The sequence below is a fragment of the Protopterus annectens genome, chromosome 1.part0 (assembly GCF_019279795.1).
Source record: "Protopterus annectens isolate FY-2018-M chromosome 1.part0, PAN1.0, whole genome shotgun sequence".
Classification (NCBI taxonomy): Eukaryota; Metazoa; Chordata; order Ceratodontiformes; family Protopteridae; genus Protopterus; species Protopterus annectens.
The window spans coordinates 1,511,556,473-1,511,578,138 of NC_056725.1; the positions used below are offsets into that span (position 1 = coordinate 1,511,556,473).

The window sequence follows — 21,666 nt, forward strand, 5'->3', positions numbered from 1 at the left end:
GCAAGTAGTTATACAATTACTCAATTAAAACACTCAATTAATCAAATATTTCCAGTTGCATTAAGTATTTAACCCCAAGGTACTAAAGTATTATATTTTAGAATATATATAGCTTCTTTGCACGACAATTTATACTTAAGTATATTTTCCCCAAGGTGTACTGTTGCTAGTTCCAAAATACAACCCTGCAACAAATTAAGTCCCCATGATGGTATTTTTTTAAATGTAAAGCTATGGGACTCTCCAAACATTCCTTCTTTATATCCCTAACATGGTCCTGGAGTCTTAACTTGAAAGCCCTCTGGCTTTCACCCACATAAAATAAATTACATGGCCATCTCAATACATAAATTACACCTTGAGTAATGCATGCATACTTATCCACCCAACCATATTTAATATTGTTGATTTCAGTAAAACAATTTACAATGTGTTTACAAATACATTTACCACTTTTGAAGATACCCATTTTAAAAGTAATATTCACAGAAATATCAGAAACAAGAAGTACAAACTTACTATGCATTAGCATATCTCCCAAACTACAACCCCTTATTATATGAAACTGATGGAATTGGATACAAAACTTTAACCAGGTCTCAGATGTACAATAAAAATGGCCAATAGTACTTTAAAAGTTAAACTATGTGTTCGCTAAGAACATTATAGGTGGCAACAAAATAAATCTTTCTTTTATTGCTACCATTTTCACTGAACTTTTTAACATTCTAGCCTGAGGGGGAATATATTTCTTAAAAGTAGAACCATAATTCTCCTTCCTTCTCTATCTTTTACCTTAACATTCATATCAATGTTGTTTCATTTTTCAATAACTTTGTGAAGAGATTCAGCAACAATCTGCCCATCATAACCCCCCCTTTATAAACATCTCAGCAATTTTCCTAACCTCTTTATGAAAATAAAAATCATCATCACAAAGCTTACAAATCCTAAGAAATTCCCCATAGCGTAGGGAGGAAATCAGATGGGGGGATGACAACTTCTACCATGTAAATGTTGTCCCCCATCTAAACATTTTCTATAAACAGTACTTTGTATCTTACCATTACTAAGGCCCCTTAATTGTAAATCCAAAACGGAAACTTGTTCACCTAACTGAAGACCATCAAATTTAAAATTAGGTCTATTATTTTGTAAATATTGCACAAAATCCTGGACCTCATGATAACCCCCTTTGCAAACAAATATCAGATGATTAATGTAACAAAAATATTTAACTACATGTCTCTTAACATAATCATGTTATGCAAGTATTCAATCTCAAAAAAAGGTCATTGTTAAATTTGCATACATGGGGCAAATGGGGCCCCCGTCGCAATACCCTGAACTTGATGAAAAACATCACTAATAAAGGTAAAAAAGTTATTCATAAGACAAAAATGCATAAACTCAATAATTATATTATTCCTTGACGGCTGTAAGCCGAAGTGATTAAATGTTTTTTTTTTCTTTGTGAACTGTGGTTTCTTGTTCTGCCTAATCCTAACACCTTGCACACAGTTTAACATATATACATACGTATAGCAAATGAAACTTTATTTTGATGTGTTGAGAGCACTCCTTCATACCAAGGTACCACTCCCTCATTACTTTGCTTGAAATTCCTCATTACATCGATTTGGTACTCTTGTACATCTTCATCACACTAAATAAAGCCAATTACCACATTACCTCAGCTATAAATCCCCCTCAATGTCTCCTGACAACCCTAACAACCCTGATAAGATGTATTTTATATATCTATTAATCCTGTTATGCTAATCCTGGGTGACTTTAGCTACCCAGCTATTAAATGTAAATCCTGTGCAACATAAACATATGCAGTGATTCCTGAATTATGACCTGGACTGACAACATACTTCACCTTATTCTTACAAATACAGCCTCTGGAAGAACCCCCTACTAATGTCATTCCCTCCTTAATCAAATCTAACTATCAAACTGTCACTTGCATCTCCAAAACTAGCACTATCCTACCCAACAACTCTACCATATTTAGAGATTGCAGAGATTACGCTAATGCCAACTTAATATATTTGTCTAAGGGCCTGAAGAAATAAAAAAATACCTGCCCTCTTCTGACCCAATAACTAAGGCTGCTATATACATGTCTTTCTTCAACAACCTTCTAAATCAATGCATAAAGAACTTTGCTGACATTTAGCATAAGCATAATGGGAAATTCAAACAATAAATAAATAAACCCCATGGTAGAACTCCCCAATAAACAAACTCTGCAATAAGACGAAAAAATGCTTGCCTCATATAAAGGTTTCTCCACCACTCACCATAAGAAGACACTTAGGCAGGCCAGTAAAGAGCTTTCAAGTACACCATAAGGTAGGCAAAGATACATGAGATGAAAGCAGCTTCCTACTCTAAGGATAACCACAAGTCTTTTTAATTATATTAGGACTGTTAGAAGCAACTGCCAAATCTGTACTGATCTCCATCAGACTGGCACTACTCTTTCTGATGCCAGATGCCAAAGCCACACCTAAAAAAGTGGCTAACATATTCATTTCATTTTTCTCTTCATACTATTACCTGCGTTCCTGCTTTTGAAACACTAATCTCTCATTCTCCCAAAATCACTGTGGGCCAGATTCTAGAAGCTCTATCTAAAACAAAACAAAACAGCTCCTTGGTCCCAGAAAATATGCTAGGCTTTCTCCTAGTTAGTACAAATACAACACTACTCTCATTATATTATCACAGAAAATGGACATATTTTATCTTCTGATTCAACTCTACGTGAACTTGTCAGTGCAGTTCCAAACTTTGTATACAAAAATAAAAAATCATTGAAAAGACAGCTGTGTTTCCCTAATACAAGTAAGCTAAGGCAACCTAGTATCAGAACAACTAGTTTTGGCACCTCTATCTGTGGCAAATGCACTTTTTGTAAATACATTGATGTATCTAATACATTTATTCAACCAGACAATGGTAATCATTATGTTTTTAAAGTTAAAGCTAATTGTGACACTAAAAACTTAGTTTACCTAGCACAGTGTGTGATCTGTTCAAAATTTTATATAGGAAAAACTAATAGGCGACTTAAGGAATGAATTAGAGACCATTATTATTATGCTAATAAGGGGCATAGTTATAGTGCCCTATCTAAACACATTCAAGAGAAAGGCACTAACCATTGGTTCAAGTTTATGGCAGTAGAAGTAAACGTCACAGAAGGGAAAGAATTAAGATGGATTCTTAAACTATCAGCACATAGAGGTGAGGGCTTGAATGAATCAGTACCTCTTAAGCCAGTTCTGAAAGAAAGAAAGCTTTTTAAATAGGTACCTTGCTATATGTGTCTTTATGCCAATATACCTTTATGGTTGCTGCCTTAAAAGAAAGCTGTGCTTTTAAAAATTTTATGGCTATTGTATCTGCATGTTTTTTATTGGTATATATTTAATTGATTGTATTTTAAATATCTGAGAAGTTGCTGTTTTTATTGTATGGTCTGAAGAAGCAATTTTATCGCAAAAGCGCTCACCTGTGTTCGAATAAAAGTCTGTTTGGATTTTATACTGCTCTTAGCCATTTCCCTTTTATTGGTTTGCTGTGGTGCGGTGTTCTACATTTTTGTTCATTTTATCTGGTTCATGGTTGAACACAGCTTTGCGATCAGCAGGACTTGTTTTACCATATACAAATACAACACTGTTAAACCACTCCTAAACCTTTTCATCCTTAATCACTGTACAGAATATGTACCTGATCTCTGGAAGAAGGCCACTCCATCACAAACTCTGGCAACTATTAGTCCCACTTGGAAAATCTCCACAATCATGGTAAGTATCTTGTCCAATTTCATAAACAATTAATGGTGACCTATAAACCCTAGATCTTGTATCCTTGATCTGGTTGATTTCTTTGAAAATGCAACAGATGCCATCACCTACCTGGACCTCTTTAAATTGCTGAATATGATTCCCCATGCTGACATCAGTGCAAACTTTACTAGTCTAAACAACCCCCCTACATCATTAGTTGTTGTTGTTGTGTCTTTCGGCTTTTCCTGGTTAGGGGTCGCCACAGCGGAACTCCGGTCCGCTAATGATTAGCAGTAGATTTTTACGTGCCAAGTTGCCGGCCCTGACGCACAACCTTCAACGAAGCTACGCCCATTCACGCATGTCTCCACACAGAAGACGCTCTAGCTGAGAATCGAACAGGACAACGTCTTACTATGAGGCGACAATGCTACCGCAGTACCACCACCATCTCTCCTACCAAAAGCACACCTTAAGAGTTGGTGATAGCTTTTCTTCAAACAGATGTGTCATTTATATATTTCAGGACTCAGTCCTGAGTGTCCTATTCTTCGTCATGTACATTTCTGATGTGAAATTTGACATCAAAGGTGAAATCAAAAATCAAAGGTATATGGCCAAGTTTGAAGATGACTGTAAACTGGGTTATTACTGACTCTCCCATATACATTCATGTCCTTCAAGAGTGGTTTGCAAAAACCAAAACCCAGTGCATCAACCACGGCCACAAGCTTAATACCAAAAAATGCAGTGCAGTGAAGTTGCCTTTGATGAACAAATCTGTCCTTCTGAATACAACATAAAAGGATCCCTGCTCAAGATCAGCACAGTCATAAGTCACCTAGATACCTTCATCAGCAATAAACTATCCTTCAATCATCGTTTATTACTTATATAGTTGGGAAATCCTTCGACTTTGGCCAAACGTATATCCTCTAGGTCCTTCATCAGACCACTCATAGAATACAATGCAATATTTGGGACGTACCTCTCCAAATACCTTCCCAAATGGAATGACCAAACTTTTTTTTTTTTTTTTTTTTTAACAAAAATCAAGAAATTAAGTTCCCCTAAGACACCAAGACAGACTATAAGCTCTCTTGTTTTTCTCTATCTTGTACTGGCTCCTATGTGGTGATCTCTGTCTCATCCTCAACAGTTAGGGTTAGGAGCAGAGGCAGGGTTATCAGGCATGAGTAAGGTGAAACTGCACCACCACCTTACAAATACATGCTAAATCTAACCTCATCCCTGGCCTTAACTATGCACCTTACCTTAGAAAAAAACATTCAGTAACACTATCACTATACAAGACAGGCTCAGACACACAGCACATGCAGCAACATTCACCCACACAACTCAATCTATCCCCTTTCTCTTACCCTAGCCTTAACACACACACACACACACACACACACACACACACACACACACACACACACACACACACACACACAAAACCCTTAATGTAGAAACTTTCGATACATCCGGAAGTTTCAGCAGTAAAAAAAAAAAAAAAGTAACACCATTTACCTCCTTACCTGGAAACATCATACTCCTCTCTTCAATAATACCACTAATCAATCAACACTGCATTAGACAATCCACACATATTTGACATATTTAAACACCTCAGAACACATTTGACAAAACTGTCATTTATTGCTGGGATGAGTGCTCAACAGAAATATTACCACACACAGAGTAAGGCATAAGCTCAACAGCCTCCTGCCTTACAAGCCTGCTTGTGCAGTAATGCCTGTTGAATACATAAACCAGCAAGCATTACTGCATTCATGTGGTGGGGCTCATTTCAGGTGTCCGCAGAATATAACTCTCTCCCCTAAAATTAATCTTCTATATACCAAACAAGTGCCAGTGAGAATGATGGAAAAACTGTGATATACAGCATGGAATAATTTAAAAAGGAAAAAAAAAAACAAGGAAGAAACAGCTTCTAAATATCAAATTATAAATGCTAAGAGTCGGAAAAAGGAATGACAACTGTAGAGTGCATAAGCATGTATCAAGGAAAATGAAATGAATACACTACAGCAGAACAAAATCCAACAAACGGACACATTTCACAGCTACAAGTCTTAATGCAATGTCAGAAAAGAAAAGAAAATTAAAATGACGGTGTTTAAAAACATCCCATCTTATTTTTTGAACTATTTGTTTCTTTTCTTAATGCTGTCTGATTTTCTATACTACTCGATTTCGTGCAAAATAAAGAACATGCAAAAATCTGAAGTAGTGCTTTGCATTTTGTAAAAAATATTAAAGTTACAAAATTATTCAGTAGATCATATGACACACTGATGTTTTCCCAAAAAGGCAATGCATAAAACTGTGGGTGAGCCACCAAAATGAGAACAGTAAGCAGGTCTGACATACCTCTGCAGTCAGCAATCGTTCTTGGCAATTATTCAGTGAAGTGAAAACCAGCCTTAGACCAGTCTCAATCTGAGGCAGAAGTAGAATGACACAATCTGCATACCTGTTTAAATATACATGGAAATTAAACAAAACCAAATGTGTAAAGTTTAACTTCACTGCACTTTTATCACATTTGTCACTATTAAGTATAATTACAACCAATTAGGAAACCTTTTTTAGTTTTTCATAAGCTTTCTGTTTTGTGTTTCTTAAAAATTATAACTTTGCCATACACTTGAAAAAAAAAAGTATTCCCCTACACATATTTCCCTCTCTGTCTTTTCTTTTTTTTAATACTTTTCCTCATGCCTACTGACCACCATGCCTCCCTTCAATCAGGTACAACCTTGTCTGAGTGAGGTCCTCATCCAGACATCCAAGAGTCTGAAAAAGTACAGTTGTGTGCACTTACCATAAATGTAGATGTTCGAGTGTATTTAATGTTGCAGTCATTACATTTGGGTTATCTGCTTGCAGGCTGCCCTCAGTCGGCTTGATTAACAAAGTCTTGGGTCCTGCGTCGGTTGCTGTCCCTTCTTTCATGACGTCAGGTCGTCAGGGGTATAAAACATGCAGCCGACGCCATTACATCAGTTTTTCTTTCCCCAGATGTCAGATGCCCCCCTAATGGGAAGCAATTAAACATAAAAGCACAAAGATATACCTCCAACAAAAAAGCAAATACACCAAAAAGACTTTTAAGTATAATAAAGGAAAGTAGAGGTATAGCCAAAAGAAGTTAGGGGGCTGGAGGGAGGGTAACCAGGACTGCAACAGTGAATACACTCAAACATGTACATTTATGGTAAGTGTACACAACTGTACTATGTTCTTTGTGTTTCACTGTTGCAGTCATTACATTTGGGTAGATTCCCAAAGCTATGGTTGGGAGGAGGAATTCAGATAGCATTAGGGCCAGCTATAAGGCCCTGCAAGACTGCAGTGGCAAAGCCAGCTCTGGATTTAGAGAAAATTGGCAAATGATAATGCTTGGTGAAAGTATGTACAGAACTCCAGGTAGCAGCTTCTAGGATGTCCCTTGTAGGGATGCCTCTGAGAAAGGCTGTAGAGGTAGATGCAGCCCTGGTGGAGTGAGGTCTGATCCCCTGGGGGATAGGTTTTCCATGGTGCTTATAGCAGAAATTAATGCAATGGCTTATCCATTTAGAAATGGTTTGCTTTGAAATAGCCTTCCCCTTTGCCCCTGCTGCAAATGCCACCAGCAGTTGTTCAAATTTCCTTTGAGGTTTCGTCCTGTCCAAGTAGAATCTAAGTTGTATGTGCACATCTAAGGAATGCAGTATCTGTTCCTCTTTATTATGTGGATTGGGAAAGAATTTTGGCAAATGAATGGACTGATTAAGAGCCACACTGGATACCACCTTGGGCATGAAAGATGGATTGGTTCTGAGGGACACCCTGTCCGCATGAAAGATGATGAAAGGCTCCACTGCCATAAGGGCCTGTAATTCAGATACCCTTCTAGCTGAAGTGATTGCTAAAAGGAAAGCTGTTTTCCAAGAAATAAATTTTAAGTCTGCAGTAGCAGCTTGCTCGAAAGGAGATAGAGTGAGTTTCTCCAAGACAAAGTTAAGGTCCCAAGCTGGGGTTGGAGCTCTCCTGGATGGTCTCAAATTTTTGGCCCCTCTGAGGAACTGCTTGAGCAGTGGATGAGAGCAGAGGGGAGGTTCTGTGTTATAATGAGCTGAAATGGCTGAGGTGTGTATTTTAATAGAGGAAAAAGACAGGCCCTTGTGAAGCATCTCAGTTAAGTATTGTAAAATCTGAGGTAAATTGGTCGCTGTTGTGCTCATCTCTTGAGATTGGTTCAGGCACAGAATCTTTTCCATTTTTCAGCATAAGATTTTCTAGTACTAGGCCTCCTCGCCTCTAAAATGATATCCATCGCAGGTTTGCTGAGGGATGGTAATGAAGAGATTAAGTAATTAGCCAGGCTGCAAGGTACAGTGTTGGAAGCTGAGGGTGCAGAATCTGGTTCTCCTGCTGAGACAGCAGGGAAGGAGTCTGAGGCAGGTGCCATGGAGATAACCGTGACACACTGCGCAGGAGGGGGTACCAGTGTTGACGCGGCCAGTCTGGAGCAATCAAAATCATCCTTGGTTTGTCCTGTTTGATTTTTATTAGTACTTTGGAGAGCAGAGGCAGAGGGGGGAAGGCATAGACTGATAGGTTTTTCCAGCTGAAGGACAGAGCATCCACTTTCTAGGCTTGTTTGTAGGGAGTCCTTGTGTAAAATTTGTCCAATTGGTAGTTCTGGGGAGAGGCCAACAGGTCTATATCTGGTCTCCCCCATTTGCTTGTCAACATGTTGAAAATCCTTGGTTCCAGTTTCCACTCGTGTGGGTCCATGAGGTTTCTGCTTAGTCTGTCTGCCAGTGTATTTAATTTTCCTGGCAGGAATTGAGCTTGTAGGTGCACTTGGTAGCTCAAGGCGGTGTTCCACAATGCCATGGCTAGTCTGCAGAGGGGGTAAGAATGTGTACCCCCCTGCTTGTTTATGTACCACATAACAATGGTGTTGCCCGTCTTTACCATTAGTTGTCCTGGAAGAATGTGGTCCTTGAAGGCTGTCAGAGCATTCTGTACAGCTAACATTTCTTTTTGATTGATATGCAGGTGCATTTGACTTGAGTTCCATTTGCCCTGAATGCGCTTCCCTGCCAGGTGAGCCCCCCATGCATAGTCTGATGCATCTGTTGTTAGGGTTTGGGCATCAGGGGGTGGTGTGAAAGGCAGTCCCTTGTTTTGGTGGCAGGCCTCTGCCCACCAAAGGAACTCTAGGCGTAGGCAAGGTATGATAGGAATCATTTTTTCTAGGTCTTGAGACTGTTGACACCATAGGGTTTTAGATACCACTGTAGTTTCCTCATATGCAGTCTTGCATATGGAATTAGAAGAATGCAGGAGGCCAAGAACCCCAAGGCTTGCAGTATTTGTTTTGCAGATAGCAGGGTTTTTGTGGCCACTTGTTTGAAATAGGTTGTCAAATGAATTTTCTTTTCTGGCGTGAGGTAAGCCATCTGGGAAGTTGTATTCAAGCTTGCTCCCAGGAATATAATTTGTTGACAGGGTACCAGATGTGATTTCTTTTCATTTATGGTGTACCCCAGACAAGTTAGAACCCTCTGTACAAAAGCCAGATGATTCAAAAGTATGTCCTGGCTTTCTGCCAGAATTAGACAATCGTCCTGGTAAGGGTATGTTTGAATATTTCTTTGCCTGCAAAATGTAATAACTGGAGCTAGACACTTTGTGAATTCCCTGGGTGCAGTAGATAAGCCAAAGGGCAGTGCAGAGAACTGATAGTGCGTGTAGCCTGCTTTGAAGCGTAGGTATCTTCTGCAAGATTCCCTGATTGGGATGTGCAGGTATGTTTCTTTTAAATCTAGTGTTGCCAACCAGGCATTTTTGCCTAGCATAGGAAGTAATTGGTGAAAAGTCAGCATCTTGAATTTTGGAATCTCCAAAAAGGTGCTTAGTGTAGACAGGTCCAGAATAGGACGTCATGAATTGTCTTTTCTGGGTACCAGGAAAAGTCCCGAGTAGAAACCTTGTCCCTTTTCCTCTTCTGGTACCAGTTGAATAGCCCCCATGCTTAAGACAGAAAGTACTTGTTTGCCTCTGCCCACTGATTTGAGGGAAGGTCCGGCCACCCACTTGGTGTTGGCAATGTGTGGAAGTGAAATCTGTATCCCTGGGACACTATATTTAAAACCCATTTGTCCTAGGTAATGAGTTCCCAATTCTTTGCATGAAGAGCAATCTTTCCCCCCAGAGGGGCAGTCAGTGCTTGGAAATGTTAAAAGGAAGTCACTGAGACAGTTTACCATAGGGGGGAGTCTTATTATTCCCAGACTTGGAAGTGGAGGCCCCCCCCACTGCTTAGTTCTGTGAGTCCCCTGGGACTGAAACCTGGGGTTTTTGCTGTGTCTGGGTTTGGCTTGAGAAGACCTGGAAGGGGCTGGAAAGGACCAATTCTTAGAGGGCCAGTGCCTACTAAATCTAGGAGGCTGAACTTGTAAAAATCTTTAACAGTTTGCATAGATTTAGCTTTATCTTCCATCTTTTTAAGAACTTCCTCAGCCTTGTTGCCAAACAGGCAGTCCTGATTTAAAGGAGCATCCGACAATTTAGCCTTAACATGATCAGGCAAAGATTGCTCCTTAAGCCAAGCATGCCTTCTGAGCACAGACCCAGTAACAGCAGCCCTGCAAGAGGCCTCTAATGAATCGAAACCACATTGCAAAGTATGTTTTCCAACTTGTTCGGCAGAATGCATTAAATACTGTAAGTCTTTATTTTCCACACAGCCAGGAATCAACATAATTTTCTGTTTAAGCAGTCCAATAACATGTTGCTGATATTTTAACATATGAAACTGACAGTTTAAAGCCCTAATGGCCACGGTTGCAGAAGCGTAAACCTTCTTACCCCATTTATCCAGCGCCCTGGAGTCTCTATCAGAAGGGGTAGGATTTTTAGCAGTAGAAGCCTTAATGCCCTTGGGCCCCTGTGAAATAGTCTCTGGATCTGCAATAGGATTTTTGAAAAGGAACTTGTGGGACTCAGGGACCCTGTAGTATCTGTCAGGTTTTCTGGGAGCAGGAGGCAGGAAATCAGGGGCCAAACTAGATTCCGAGAAAGCATCATCAACAATGTCTAGTACAGGAGGAATAGCTAAAGGCGTATGCTGATGTAGGAGAAGGAAATCCCTAAGCCTCTTTTTTGAATCAGAAAAATCCTGGCTTTCCCAGTAGAAATGCTGCCTTAGAGTATGTAAGTTTTCCTCAAAAGAAAAATCCTCAGGAGGGGAAGTAGAGGGAATAGAGTCCTCTGCATCAGAATCCTCATAAGTAGGTAAGGGCAAATCCAGATCATCAGAAGAGTCAGTAAAAAACAGAATCTTGATCAGAAGATTCATAATCAACCTCAGTCCTAGGCCTCTTAGAAGGGGGGGGGGGTTGGCTACCCCTGATTAGAGTTATTAGATCTTTAGCCATTCTTATTTGTTTTTTAGGCATAGAGGCCTGAGCATGTGGCCTGGGCATTGGTTTTATAGACATGGATCGAGACTTATGCCCAAGTAATTAAGGAGGCATTGATTTACTATGCAAGTCCATAGGCCTGAATACACCCTCAGAAGCCGGTGCCTGCACAGTGGCTCCGAACCCATCCAAGGTAGAGACATCCGCGGGTTCCATAGCTGAAGCATCTTGCGGCATACCAGACTCCCAATGGGTCTCAGTACAGGCCTGCGAATCAGAAGTAGCGGGTATCAGGGGCTACAAAAGCCCCTCACTGAGAACCGGCGAACTGGCGACTGGCTTAGGAGAAGCGTCATCGGCAGTTTTGGACCTTGACAGCCTGTCTCTGTCTTTATCTTTGCATTTTTTCGGAATCCCAGTAGTCGGATGGGTAACCGACAACATTTCTGGATAATTAAACCAAGAACCAAAATATTTAGAGGCGAAAATATACCGACGATGGATAGTGCGCTGATTAAGAAAAGCACAAAACCGACAGCAAGGTACGTCATGGTCAGGGCCTAGGCAAGGAATACAGTCCGAATGAAAATCTTTATGAGGTATTTGCCTTCCACAAGTAATGCAATTATTAACTTTTACTGACATCAGTAAGGAGCAAGAAAAAGTTTCCCCAACGGGGTACTTAGCTTTAGCTGAAGACTTCGATTCTGAAACTCAAAAATGAAATTTTCAGGAGTCGGCCAACCAGTACTTGCGAACTGCTTCACGCACCACACGGCAAGAAAGACTGGTGTAATGGCATCGGCTGCATGTTTTACACCCCTGACGACCTGACGTCATGGAAGAAGAGACAGCAACCGACGCAGGACCCAAGACTTTGTTAATCAGGCCGACTGACGGCAACCTGCAAGCAGATAACCCAAATGTAATGACTGCAACAGTAAAACACGAAGAACATCAAACTGCAATACAATTCCATTAGCATCCAAGAGAGTACTTTGTGCTTTCCTGGTGCAAAAGCTTTTTTTTTATTTTTGTTCTAACCCCGGCCCTGGCAGTGACATGAGCACTTGTATCACTGAGAGATCCACCTATGCCCATGGTCCATGAATGTGTGCTCCCCCAAATGTGCCACCAGGTTCTACTACTGTCACCAGCTTGGGTGACCATGTCCATATGTCTTTCCTCATACGGGCTTCCCTCCCATCATGAATAGCCTCTGCTCTACAGCTAAGGCACTGTCATTACTGCAGAGGCATTAGCCATACAGAAGAGACCATCTCTCCCCCACAGGATGGGTGTGCCCATTCTCCCTGCCTGTGCCAGCAAATGCCTAAGCGACTAGTCGAGTGTCAGTTGCCTGGGCTATAAGCAAGACTCTATCCCTCTATGCTATCAGCACAGCCTTAGCCTTTTCCTTCCTTTTACATTGATATGCATTCTGTCATTACCTACGGTAAGACAATTAAGAAGGAAATCTCAAGGCAAACCGTAGATGTGAGGGGTTTGTGTTATTCCAGACAAATATCTGGTAAGGTGTATATGTTGAAGAAATATTCAGCATAAGTTTTCAACAGCTAAAAACATTTACTCTGAATTCTGTATATCTTCCATAGTAGTTCAACTTTTACAGATCTGTCTTGGGAAAAACCTGCAGAACAGCAGATAAAAGAAGCCACCTCTAAGTACTTTTGAGTCAAAGGTGACATTCATATCACCTGTACACCTAAGGAATAATGCTTTATAAATGTACTTACATGTTTCCAGTGGAATATCCTGCCTAAAACACCCTTGCAAATGCTGTAATGGAAAGAGCTACTTTCCATGAAGAATATACTTGAGAGCCTGCTGGCAAAAGCTTCCTTGACTTCAGATAAAATACAGTAAATGGGTGCATAGCGCTAAAATTTAAGAGTTAGCTACACTGACTTGCATGTCATGTGATACAAAGAAATTTCAGAGAAATCAGAATAAATGTAGATCTCAAGGAGGTTAGACCACACCTCCTGTTTCTATAATGCATACTTTAATGCACCAGTCACACTTAAGCATGTGTCTGCCAGTTTAATTATTTCAGGAAGCCCAGGATAATAATCCACAGAGTCTCTGAACTGGAACAAATATGAAATCAAATCTGGATTCATGGATGATTTGGAACTTGGTAAAATAGCATTTTTCTGTTGGATCGCCTGCATGATAAACAGTGCACATGGCACAGTTCTGTATACATTGTTTTATCCGAGCTGACATTCATGGCCAAAGCATTACACTTCTTGCTCTTGCTTTGCACTTCACTAATTCCCAATATGGCTCATGTATCCTCTCAAGCATCTGTTTTCTCAACTACAAAGGAAAGTATAGCTGTATAGGCACTTACCACAACTGTAAAGTATTTAAATAGATTCAGTACTAACTCCTGGAATTCCTGCTTGCAGGATCCTAATGGATGGCCCGAATATTAGAGCCCTCACCTTCTCCCTCCTGGTTCAGTGGACTTCCCACCCTACTAATGTCAAAACACTAGTGGTATAAAGGTACATCTGTGGGCACAATCTTCAGGACTTTCATGCCCCATGTAGGTTCTAGAAAGGTTCCTGATTAACACAGCATAACTTACCCAAGACTGGCCCACTCCACTAGGAAAACAGAGACCAGAGGGAGCTCAAAAAAAACTGCTCTTTTAGAGACAACTTAAAGTCATAAGAAAGTACAGTTGTGTACCTCCCATAAATGTAGATGTTTGAGTGTATTCACTGTTGCAGTCATTACTCTTGGGTTATCCTGCTGGCAGGCTACCCTCAGTCGGCCAGAATTCCAAAGTCTAGGTCCGGTGTTGGATGCTGTCGCCTCTTCCCTGACATCAGTGCGCCAGGGGTATAAAAGATGTAGCCAACTCCATTTTCTTCAGTTTTTCTTGCCCCAGATGTCAGGTGCCCCCAAATTGGTAGGCTGAAAAATATGCCAATAAAAATGCATGCACAAAAATAACATTTCCTTCATCTACAAGCAAATACACCAAATAGGTTGTATAGACAGAGAAGTACAGATAAGTCCCAGCAAAGAAAAGGGGGATGGTGGGTGGGTAACCTGGACTGCAACAGTGAATACACTCGAACATCTACATTTATGGTAGGTACACAACTGTACTATGTTCATCGTGTTTCACTGTTGCAGTCATTACTCTTGGGTTGAATCCCAAAGCTGAGGAAGGGTGGCTGGGCTAAATAGAATTAGGAGAGGCTATGAGGCCCTGCAGAACTGCAGTGGCAAAGCCTGCTCTGGACTTAGAGTAAAGAGGTAAGTGGTAGTGCTTTGAGAAGGTGTGCACTGAACTCCAAGTTGCAGCCTCTAAGATATCTTTGATTGGTCCTCCTCTGAGGAAGGCTGCTGAAGTGGCTGCTGCTCTGGTGGAATGAGGCCTAATGTCCTTAGGCACTGATTTGCCATGTTGAAAATAGCAAAAACGGATGCAATGGCCTATCCATTTAGAAATAGTCTGTTTTGAGATAGCCTTTCCTTGTGATCCTGCAGCATATGACACTAAAAGTTACTCAGTCTTTCTGAAAGCTTTAGTTTTGTCCAAGTAGAAGAGTAACTGCCTGTGTATGTCCAAAGAATGCAGAATTTTCTCACCCTTGTTCTGTGGATTAGGATAAAAGGTTGGCAAGTGAATGGTTTGGTTAAGGGCCACACTGGACACCACCTTGGGCATAAATGTAGGGTTTGTCCTCAGAGAAACCCTGTCTGGATGAAAAATGATGAAAGGTTCCACAGCCATGACTGCTTGTAACTCCGAGACTCGCCATGCAGAGGTTATTGCTAGGAGCAGAGCTGTTTTCCAGGATAAGAATTTTATATCTGCTGTTGATGCTGGTTCGAAAGGAGGCAGTGTGAGTTTTTCCAAAACATAATTGAGGTCCCAGGCCGAAATTGGTTCTCTCCTTGGAGGCCTAATGTTTTTGGCCCCTCTGAGGTGCTGCCTTATTAAAGCATGAGAAAAAATAGGTGGTTCCGTATTGTAATGGGCTGAAATGGCAGAGGCATGAATCTTAATTGATGAGAAGGAAAGGCCTTTGTTCAGCATCTCAGTTAGGTTTTGTAAAATCTGAGGGATATTTGGTACACACGTGTCAATGCCTTGTTCCTGGTTCCAAGTACAGAATCTCTTCCATTTTTCTGCATAAGATTTTCTGGTGCTGGGCTCCTGGCCTCCAAGATAACATCCATAACAGCTTTTGAAAGAGGAGTGTTCTGAATGGCTACATTATCCACCATGCTGCCAGATTTAAGGTCCTGTGTTGGCTGTGAAGGATCTGATTGTTTTGTTGGGTCAGCAAGTGAGAAGTTTGAGGCAATATCCATGCTGGACCTTGAGACAAGCTCTTTAGGATTGGGAACCAGTGCTGGTGTGGCCAGTCTGGTGCAATCAGTATCATTTTTGGCTTCTCTTGTCTGACCTTTAGGAGTACCCTGGGAAGGAGAGGCAGTTGGGGAAAAGCATATACCATTAGATTTTTTCAACTGAAGGATAGGGCGTACACTTTCCATGCTTGCTTGTGATAAATCCTTGTGCAAAATCTCTGCAACTGGCAGTTGTGAGGGGAGGCAAATAGATCTATGTCTGGGCATCCCCATTTCCTTATTATCCTGCTGAAGACTTGTGGATCCAGTTTCCATTCGTGGGGATCCATGAGCTTTCTGCTTAGTTCGTCTGCCAGAGTATTTGTTTTTCCTGGCAGGAATTTTGCTTGCAGGTGAATATGAAAATCCAATGCTGTGTCCCATAAGGTCATTGCTTGTTTGCAGAGGGGGTAGGAATGTGTACCTCCCTCCTTGTTTATGTACCACATGACCGTAGTGTTGTCTTTCTTTATCAGTAACTGTCCTGGATGAAGCAGGTCCTTGAAAGCTGTCAGGGCATTTTGAACAGCTAGCATCTCTTTTTGATTGATGTGAAGATGCATCTGGTTTGCAGGCCATGTGCCCTGAATACATTTTCCTGCCATATGGGCCCCCCAAGCATAATCTGATGCATCCGTTGTCAGTGTCTGTCTGGCTGTGGGTAAACTGAATGGCAGACCCTTGTTGTGGTGACAGGCTTCTGCCCACCATCAAAACTCCTGTTGCAGGCAGGGAATGAGTGCAATCACTGTCTCCAGGCTGTGGAAATGCTGAGTCCAAACACTTTTTAGGTACCATTGTAGTTTCCTCATATGCAGTCTGGCATATGGAATTAGTAGAATGCAAGATGCCATGAAACCCAAGGCCTGCAGAATTTTCCTTGCAGATAAGTGGGTTTTTGTTGCCAATTTCTTGAAGTAAGTAGTCAGATGCTTTTGTTTGTCTGGCGTGAGATAAGCCATCTGGGCAGTTGTATTTAAGCTTGCACCCAGAAATATTATCTCTTGAGAGGGCACTAGTTTTGATTTCTTTTCGTTTACTGTGTACCCTAGGCCAATTAGTAATCTTTTTACAAATGCCAGATGCTTCAGAAGAATGTCTTTGTTCTCTGCTTGAATTAGGCAGTCCTCCAAGTAGGGATATATTTGAATTCCTTTTTGTCTGCAAAACGCAATTACTGGTGCCAGGCATTTTGTGAAGATCCTGGGTGCAGTAGATAAGCCAAAGGGCAATGCAGAGAATTGGTAATGCATTGAGCCAGCTATGAATCTGAGGTGTCTTCTGCATGATTGTCTGATTGGGACATGCAGGTATGCCTCTTTTAGGTCCAAAGTTACGAGCCAAGCCTTCTTGCCCAGCATGGGCAATAGCTGCTGTAGAGTCAACATCTTGAATTTTGGAACTTCCAGAAACGTATTTAAAATTGATAGGTCCAGTATTGGTCTCCAGGTTTTGTCCTTTCTGGGTACTAGAAAAAGTCTGGAGTGAAATCCTTGCCCCTGCTCTTGATGTGGTACTTGCTGAATGGCCGTCATGTTCATGAGGGCTGTAATTTGTTTTTGTGCCTCTGTCCATTGATTGTGTGGCAGGTTTAGCATACCTTTTGACCTTGGCAGGGTGTAAAAATGGAACCTGTAGCCTTGGGACACTTTGTTCAGGACCCATTTGTCTTGGGTAACCATTTGCCAATTTGATGAAAAAAGTGCTAGTTTTTCCCCTAAGGGGGCTGCCAAAAGAAAAGTGCTTGGATCTGGTAGAGGAAAGTCATTGGGACTGCTTCCTGTAAGGTTGTGATTTGTCTTCTCTGCTTTTGGAGGTAGGAGCACCCCATTGTTTAGGCCTGTATGAGCCTTGGGGCTGAGATCTGCCTCTGGGACACCAGTATCTGCCTCTTTGTGGTATGTCTGACACTGGAAAGGACCAATTTTTAGAGGGCCAGTTCCTGCTAAACCTGGGTGGCTGCACCTGTAAGAAATCCTTGACTGTCTGCATGGATTTTGCTTTATCCTCCATTTTTTCAACACCTATTCTGCTGTAGTACCAAACAAAGTGTCATGCTGTATTGGTGCATCTAATAATTTTGCTTTAACATGATCAGGCAGATTCTGTTCCTTTAGCCAAGCATGCCTTCTAATAACAGAACCTGTAACAGCGGCCCTGCAAGAGGCCTCCAGTAAATCATAACCACATTGCAAAGTATGCTTTCCCACTTGTTCAGCTGCATGCAATAAATCCTGCAATTCCTCGTTCTCTGAACCTTCAGTGTTTGTCAACAATTTCTGCTTAAGCAGTGACATTAAATATTGCTGATATTTAAGCATACGAAACTGACAATTTAAAGCCCTTACAGCCAGGGTAGCAGAAGTGTAGACTTTTCCCCCATCTGTCTAGAGCCCTAAAATCCCTATCAGAGGGGACAGGATTTTTTGCAGTGGAAGTTTTAACCCCTTTGAGACCCCGAGATATAGTTTCTGGGTCAGCAGCGGGGTTTTTATAGAGGAATTTATGAGAATCCGGGACCCTGTAGTACCTGTCTGGCTTAGCAGGTGCAGGGGGTAAAGAGTCAGGGGACAGGCCGGACTCTGAAAATACATCATCTACAATATCCAGGAGAGGTGGAATAGCAAGGGGTCTGTGCTGAGGAAGTAGCAGAAAGTCTCTGAGCCTTTTCTTAGATTCAGAATAATCTTGGCTCTCCCAGTGGAAATGCTCCCTCATGGTATGCAGGGTTTCCCCAAAAGAGTAATCCTCAGGAGGAGAGGCTGAAGGAATGGATTCTTCAGCATCAGAATCCTCATATGGAAGCATGGAGTAATCCTGTTCAGAAGAGGAATCAGAGGAAATAGAAACCTGATCAGAAGAATCATACTCTGTCTCTTGCCTAGGCCTCTTATCAGGAGGGGGATGGGAGCCCCTGATCAAACTAATTAGGTCTTCGGCCATTTTGAGCATCTGTTTTTAGGCATGGAAGTCTGAGAAGGAGAATGCTGTACTTGTTTCTTTGCCTTTAGAGCTGCTTTAGTCTTTGTCTTTGAAGCTGAAGATGGCTTAATATATAGTTGTGTAGGTCTGAAGACACCCTCAGAAGCCGATGCCTGCTCAGCGGCTCTGGACCCAGCTAAGGGAATGATTTCCGAGTGTCCAATACCTTGAGTTTCTAGAGGCCCAGTCGGCTCCACGTGGGAGTCGGAAGCGGCCTGTGGCTCTGAGGTAGCGGGTGCCAGGGGCTTCGAAAGCGCCTCACTGAGAACCGGAGAACCGGCGATTGGCCTAGCAGAGGCTTCGGCGTCGATTTTGGACCTCGGATGCCTATCCTTTTCCTTGTCCTTGCATTTTTTGTAAACTCCGGTTGTCGGCTGGTCCGAAGGCATTATATAATGAAATCTTCGGCCAAAGTAATGAAATGCAAAATTGAACCGACGCTTGATAGTGCGTTGGTTAAACCTAGCACAAAACCGACAGCTAGCAACATTGTGATCAGGGCCTAGGCAAGGAATACAGTAAGAGTGAAAATTCTTATGAGGTATTTGCTTCCCACAAGAAATACAATTGTTAACTTTTTCTGACATCGGTCTGGAGCAAGAAAAAATTTCCCCAACGGGGTACTTAGCTTTAATGAAGACTTCGGATCTGAAATTCGGATTTGAAAATCTCAGGAGTCGGCCGACCGGCACTTGCGAACTGCTTTTGCTTCAGGCACCACGTGGCAAGAAAGACTGAAGAAAATGGCGTTGGCTGCATCTTTTATACCCCTGGCGCACTGACGTCAGGGAAGAGGCAACAGCAACCGATGCCGGACCTAGACTTTGGAATTCTGGCCGACTGAGGATAGCCTGCCAGCAGGATAACCCAAGAATAATGACTGCAACAGTGAAACACGATGAAAATCTGGAAAGACATGTATCCTGGGTACCAATCCTAGCCCAAGGAAGAAAGAATACAAGAGGCAATGGAGGGAGTGAAGAGGCAGTGCAACAGTGACTATACCTGAATGTTTATAGTTATGGCAAGTGCCTTCACAACTGTACTGTGTTCTTTGCATTCACTGCTGCAGTACTGACTCTTGGGATGATTCTCACACCTTATGGGCAAAGGGGTGGCTGGTACACAGGTAGAGCAGAGAACACTAGAAAGAAAAAGATACCTGCGGCAAGAACTGCTCTTGCCCTGGAAGTGGTGCCTAGATTCTAATGCCTGGAAAATGGATGGGCAGAAACCAGGCAGCTACTTCCACAATGGCCAGTGTAGTCATTTGCATAAATAAAGCTGTTGTGGTAGTCAAAGGCCTGGTGAAATGCACTCTCAGCACACCAGGGAGATGTTTTCCATAGCTGTAGTAACAAAAAGCAAAAGGGTGGGCAATCCACTTAGAGATACTTAAGAGAGTTTCTTGATTATCTTTCCTTATCTTCCTTTAGGAAAGGAACTAAAGAATTGGCCAGACTTTCTGAACCATTTTGTCTCACCCATGTAAAATCTCAACTGTCTATACAAATTGTGGGAGTGCAAGCCCCCCCCCCCCTTATTATGCAGTGAAGGAAAATTCTGGGAAATGTACAGCTTGATTCAATGACAGTTTTGCAACCACTTTTGACAAGAAGGTGGGCTTGGTATGCAAGATGATTCTATCCTTATGGGGAAAAAAGGTTCTCTGCAATGAGGGCAGAGCAATTCACTGTCCCTCTTCAAGAGAAATGTTGAAGAGTGGATGGGCAACAGAAAATTCACCCCAGGGATCACTCCAGTGGCTCTACTTGATAGAGGAACTGGGAACTAATGTTGAGCGGCACGATGCCAGGGCACTTCTATGGGCTAGGCTTGTAAAGGCCAGGGCCATTAGCCTAGTAAACACCTATGAACCTATATGAGAGCTTGTAATGCTGACATTCTTAGAGCTGTGGTCAGGACTACCAAAAGAGCTGTTTTCCAGAAAAGATACTTGACTGGGAAAGGAGCAACTGGTTCAGTGGGGGGAAGTTACCTTGTGCAGTATGAACACAAGGTCCCAAGATGGAGCAATCTTGGTTTTATGTGGTCTCAGGTGGAAAACTCCCTTTAAGGAGCTGTTTCTTGGCAAATGGGAGAAGAGAGTGGGTTCCAGTGGCAGACATGAGAAATAGGTAAAGTATGCACCTTAATACAGCCACAGCATAATCCTGATTTGAACAGGTCTGACAGGCAGGTGAGGACATGGAGCTCTTTTGATGATACTGAGTCATGTCTTCTATCTTAGCACTGATGGGAGAATAGTGTCCATTTGCTAAATCTGATTTTGTCATTCTGGGTTTTCTGACCCCAGATATGAACTATTTAGTCAGAAATCAAGTGCCTGGAAGGGATGAAAGCTAAATCAGCCACACTGCCAAACTTAGAGTTCATAGTTTTAGGTGAATGATAGATTTCTTGCCTTGGGTTAGGAGGTCTACATGCTGCAGACATATAAATAGTTCCTCCCTTGTCAGGCCCAGCAGGAGGGAGAAACAAAGCTGTCTAAGCCAAAAGAATGCAATGATGAATGCATTTAGCATCTCTTCTCAGATCTTACGGGAATGGGAGGGAATGAATACAGGAACAGACCCACCCACCCATGAGGTAGAGAAGGCATATGTTGCCCAGGCCTACCTTGTTGATATCCTAGTACAGTATATAATAAAAAAGAACAGCTCCTGCAGATAACAAGCGGTGGAACGTAGCTGGGATAGCCACAAGCAGCTCAATTAAATGTCACAAACTGACTGTGGAAATAAAACGTAGAAAAGATGTCCCTGAATCTTTTTAAAAACTTTTGAAACAAATGTAAAAATGCCCCAATACTGCTGCCGAGAGGGCAGTGTGTACAACTCGGATGAATGTCACAGTCCAGCTGTGAAAACAAAACATAAAAATATGTCCCTGGGTACTTTGAGGCAAATGTGAATGTGCCGCAAAACTCCAGCCGGATTCGGCAAGTTATCCGGACTGTTAAATGACCTTGTAGTCTGACTGTGAATGAAGAACGTAAAAAAGATGTCCCT

General features: G+C 41.9%; 1 protein-coding gene across 3 annotated transcripts in view; it reads right to left on the reverse strand.

The window, feature by feature from the left end:
• Positions 1–21,666, reverse strand: part of ERMARD (ER membrane associated RNA degradation) — a 1,319,361-nt gene that overhangs the window by 675,308 nt on the left and 622,387 nt on the right. For all 3 annotated transcript variants that reach the window (XM_044067775.1, XM_044067770.1, XM_044067782.1), the window contains one exon: positions 6,204–6,306. In XM_044067775.1, the coding sequence (XP_043923710.1) occupies positions 6,204–6,306 (103 nt within the window). The remainder of the gene's footprint in view (positions 1–6,203; positions 6,307–21,666) is intronic.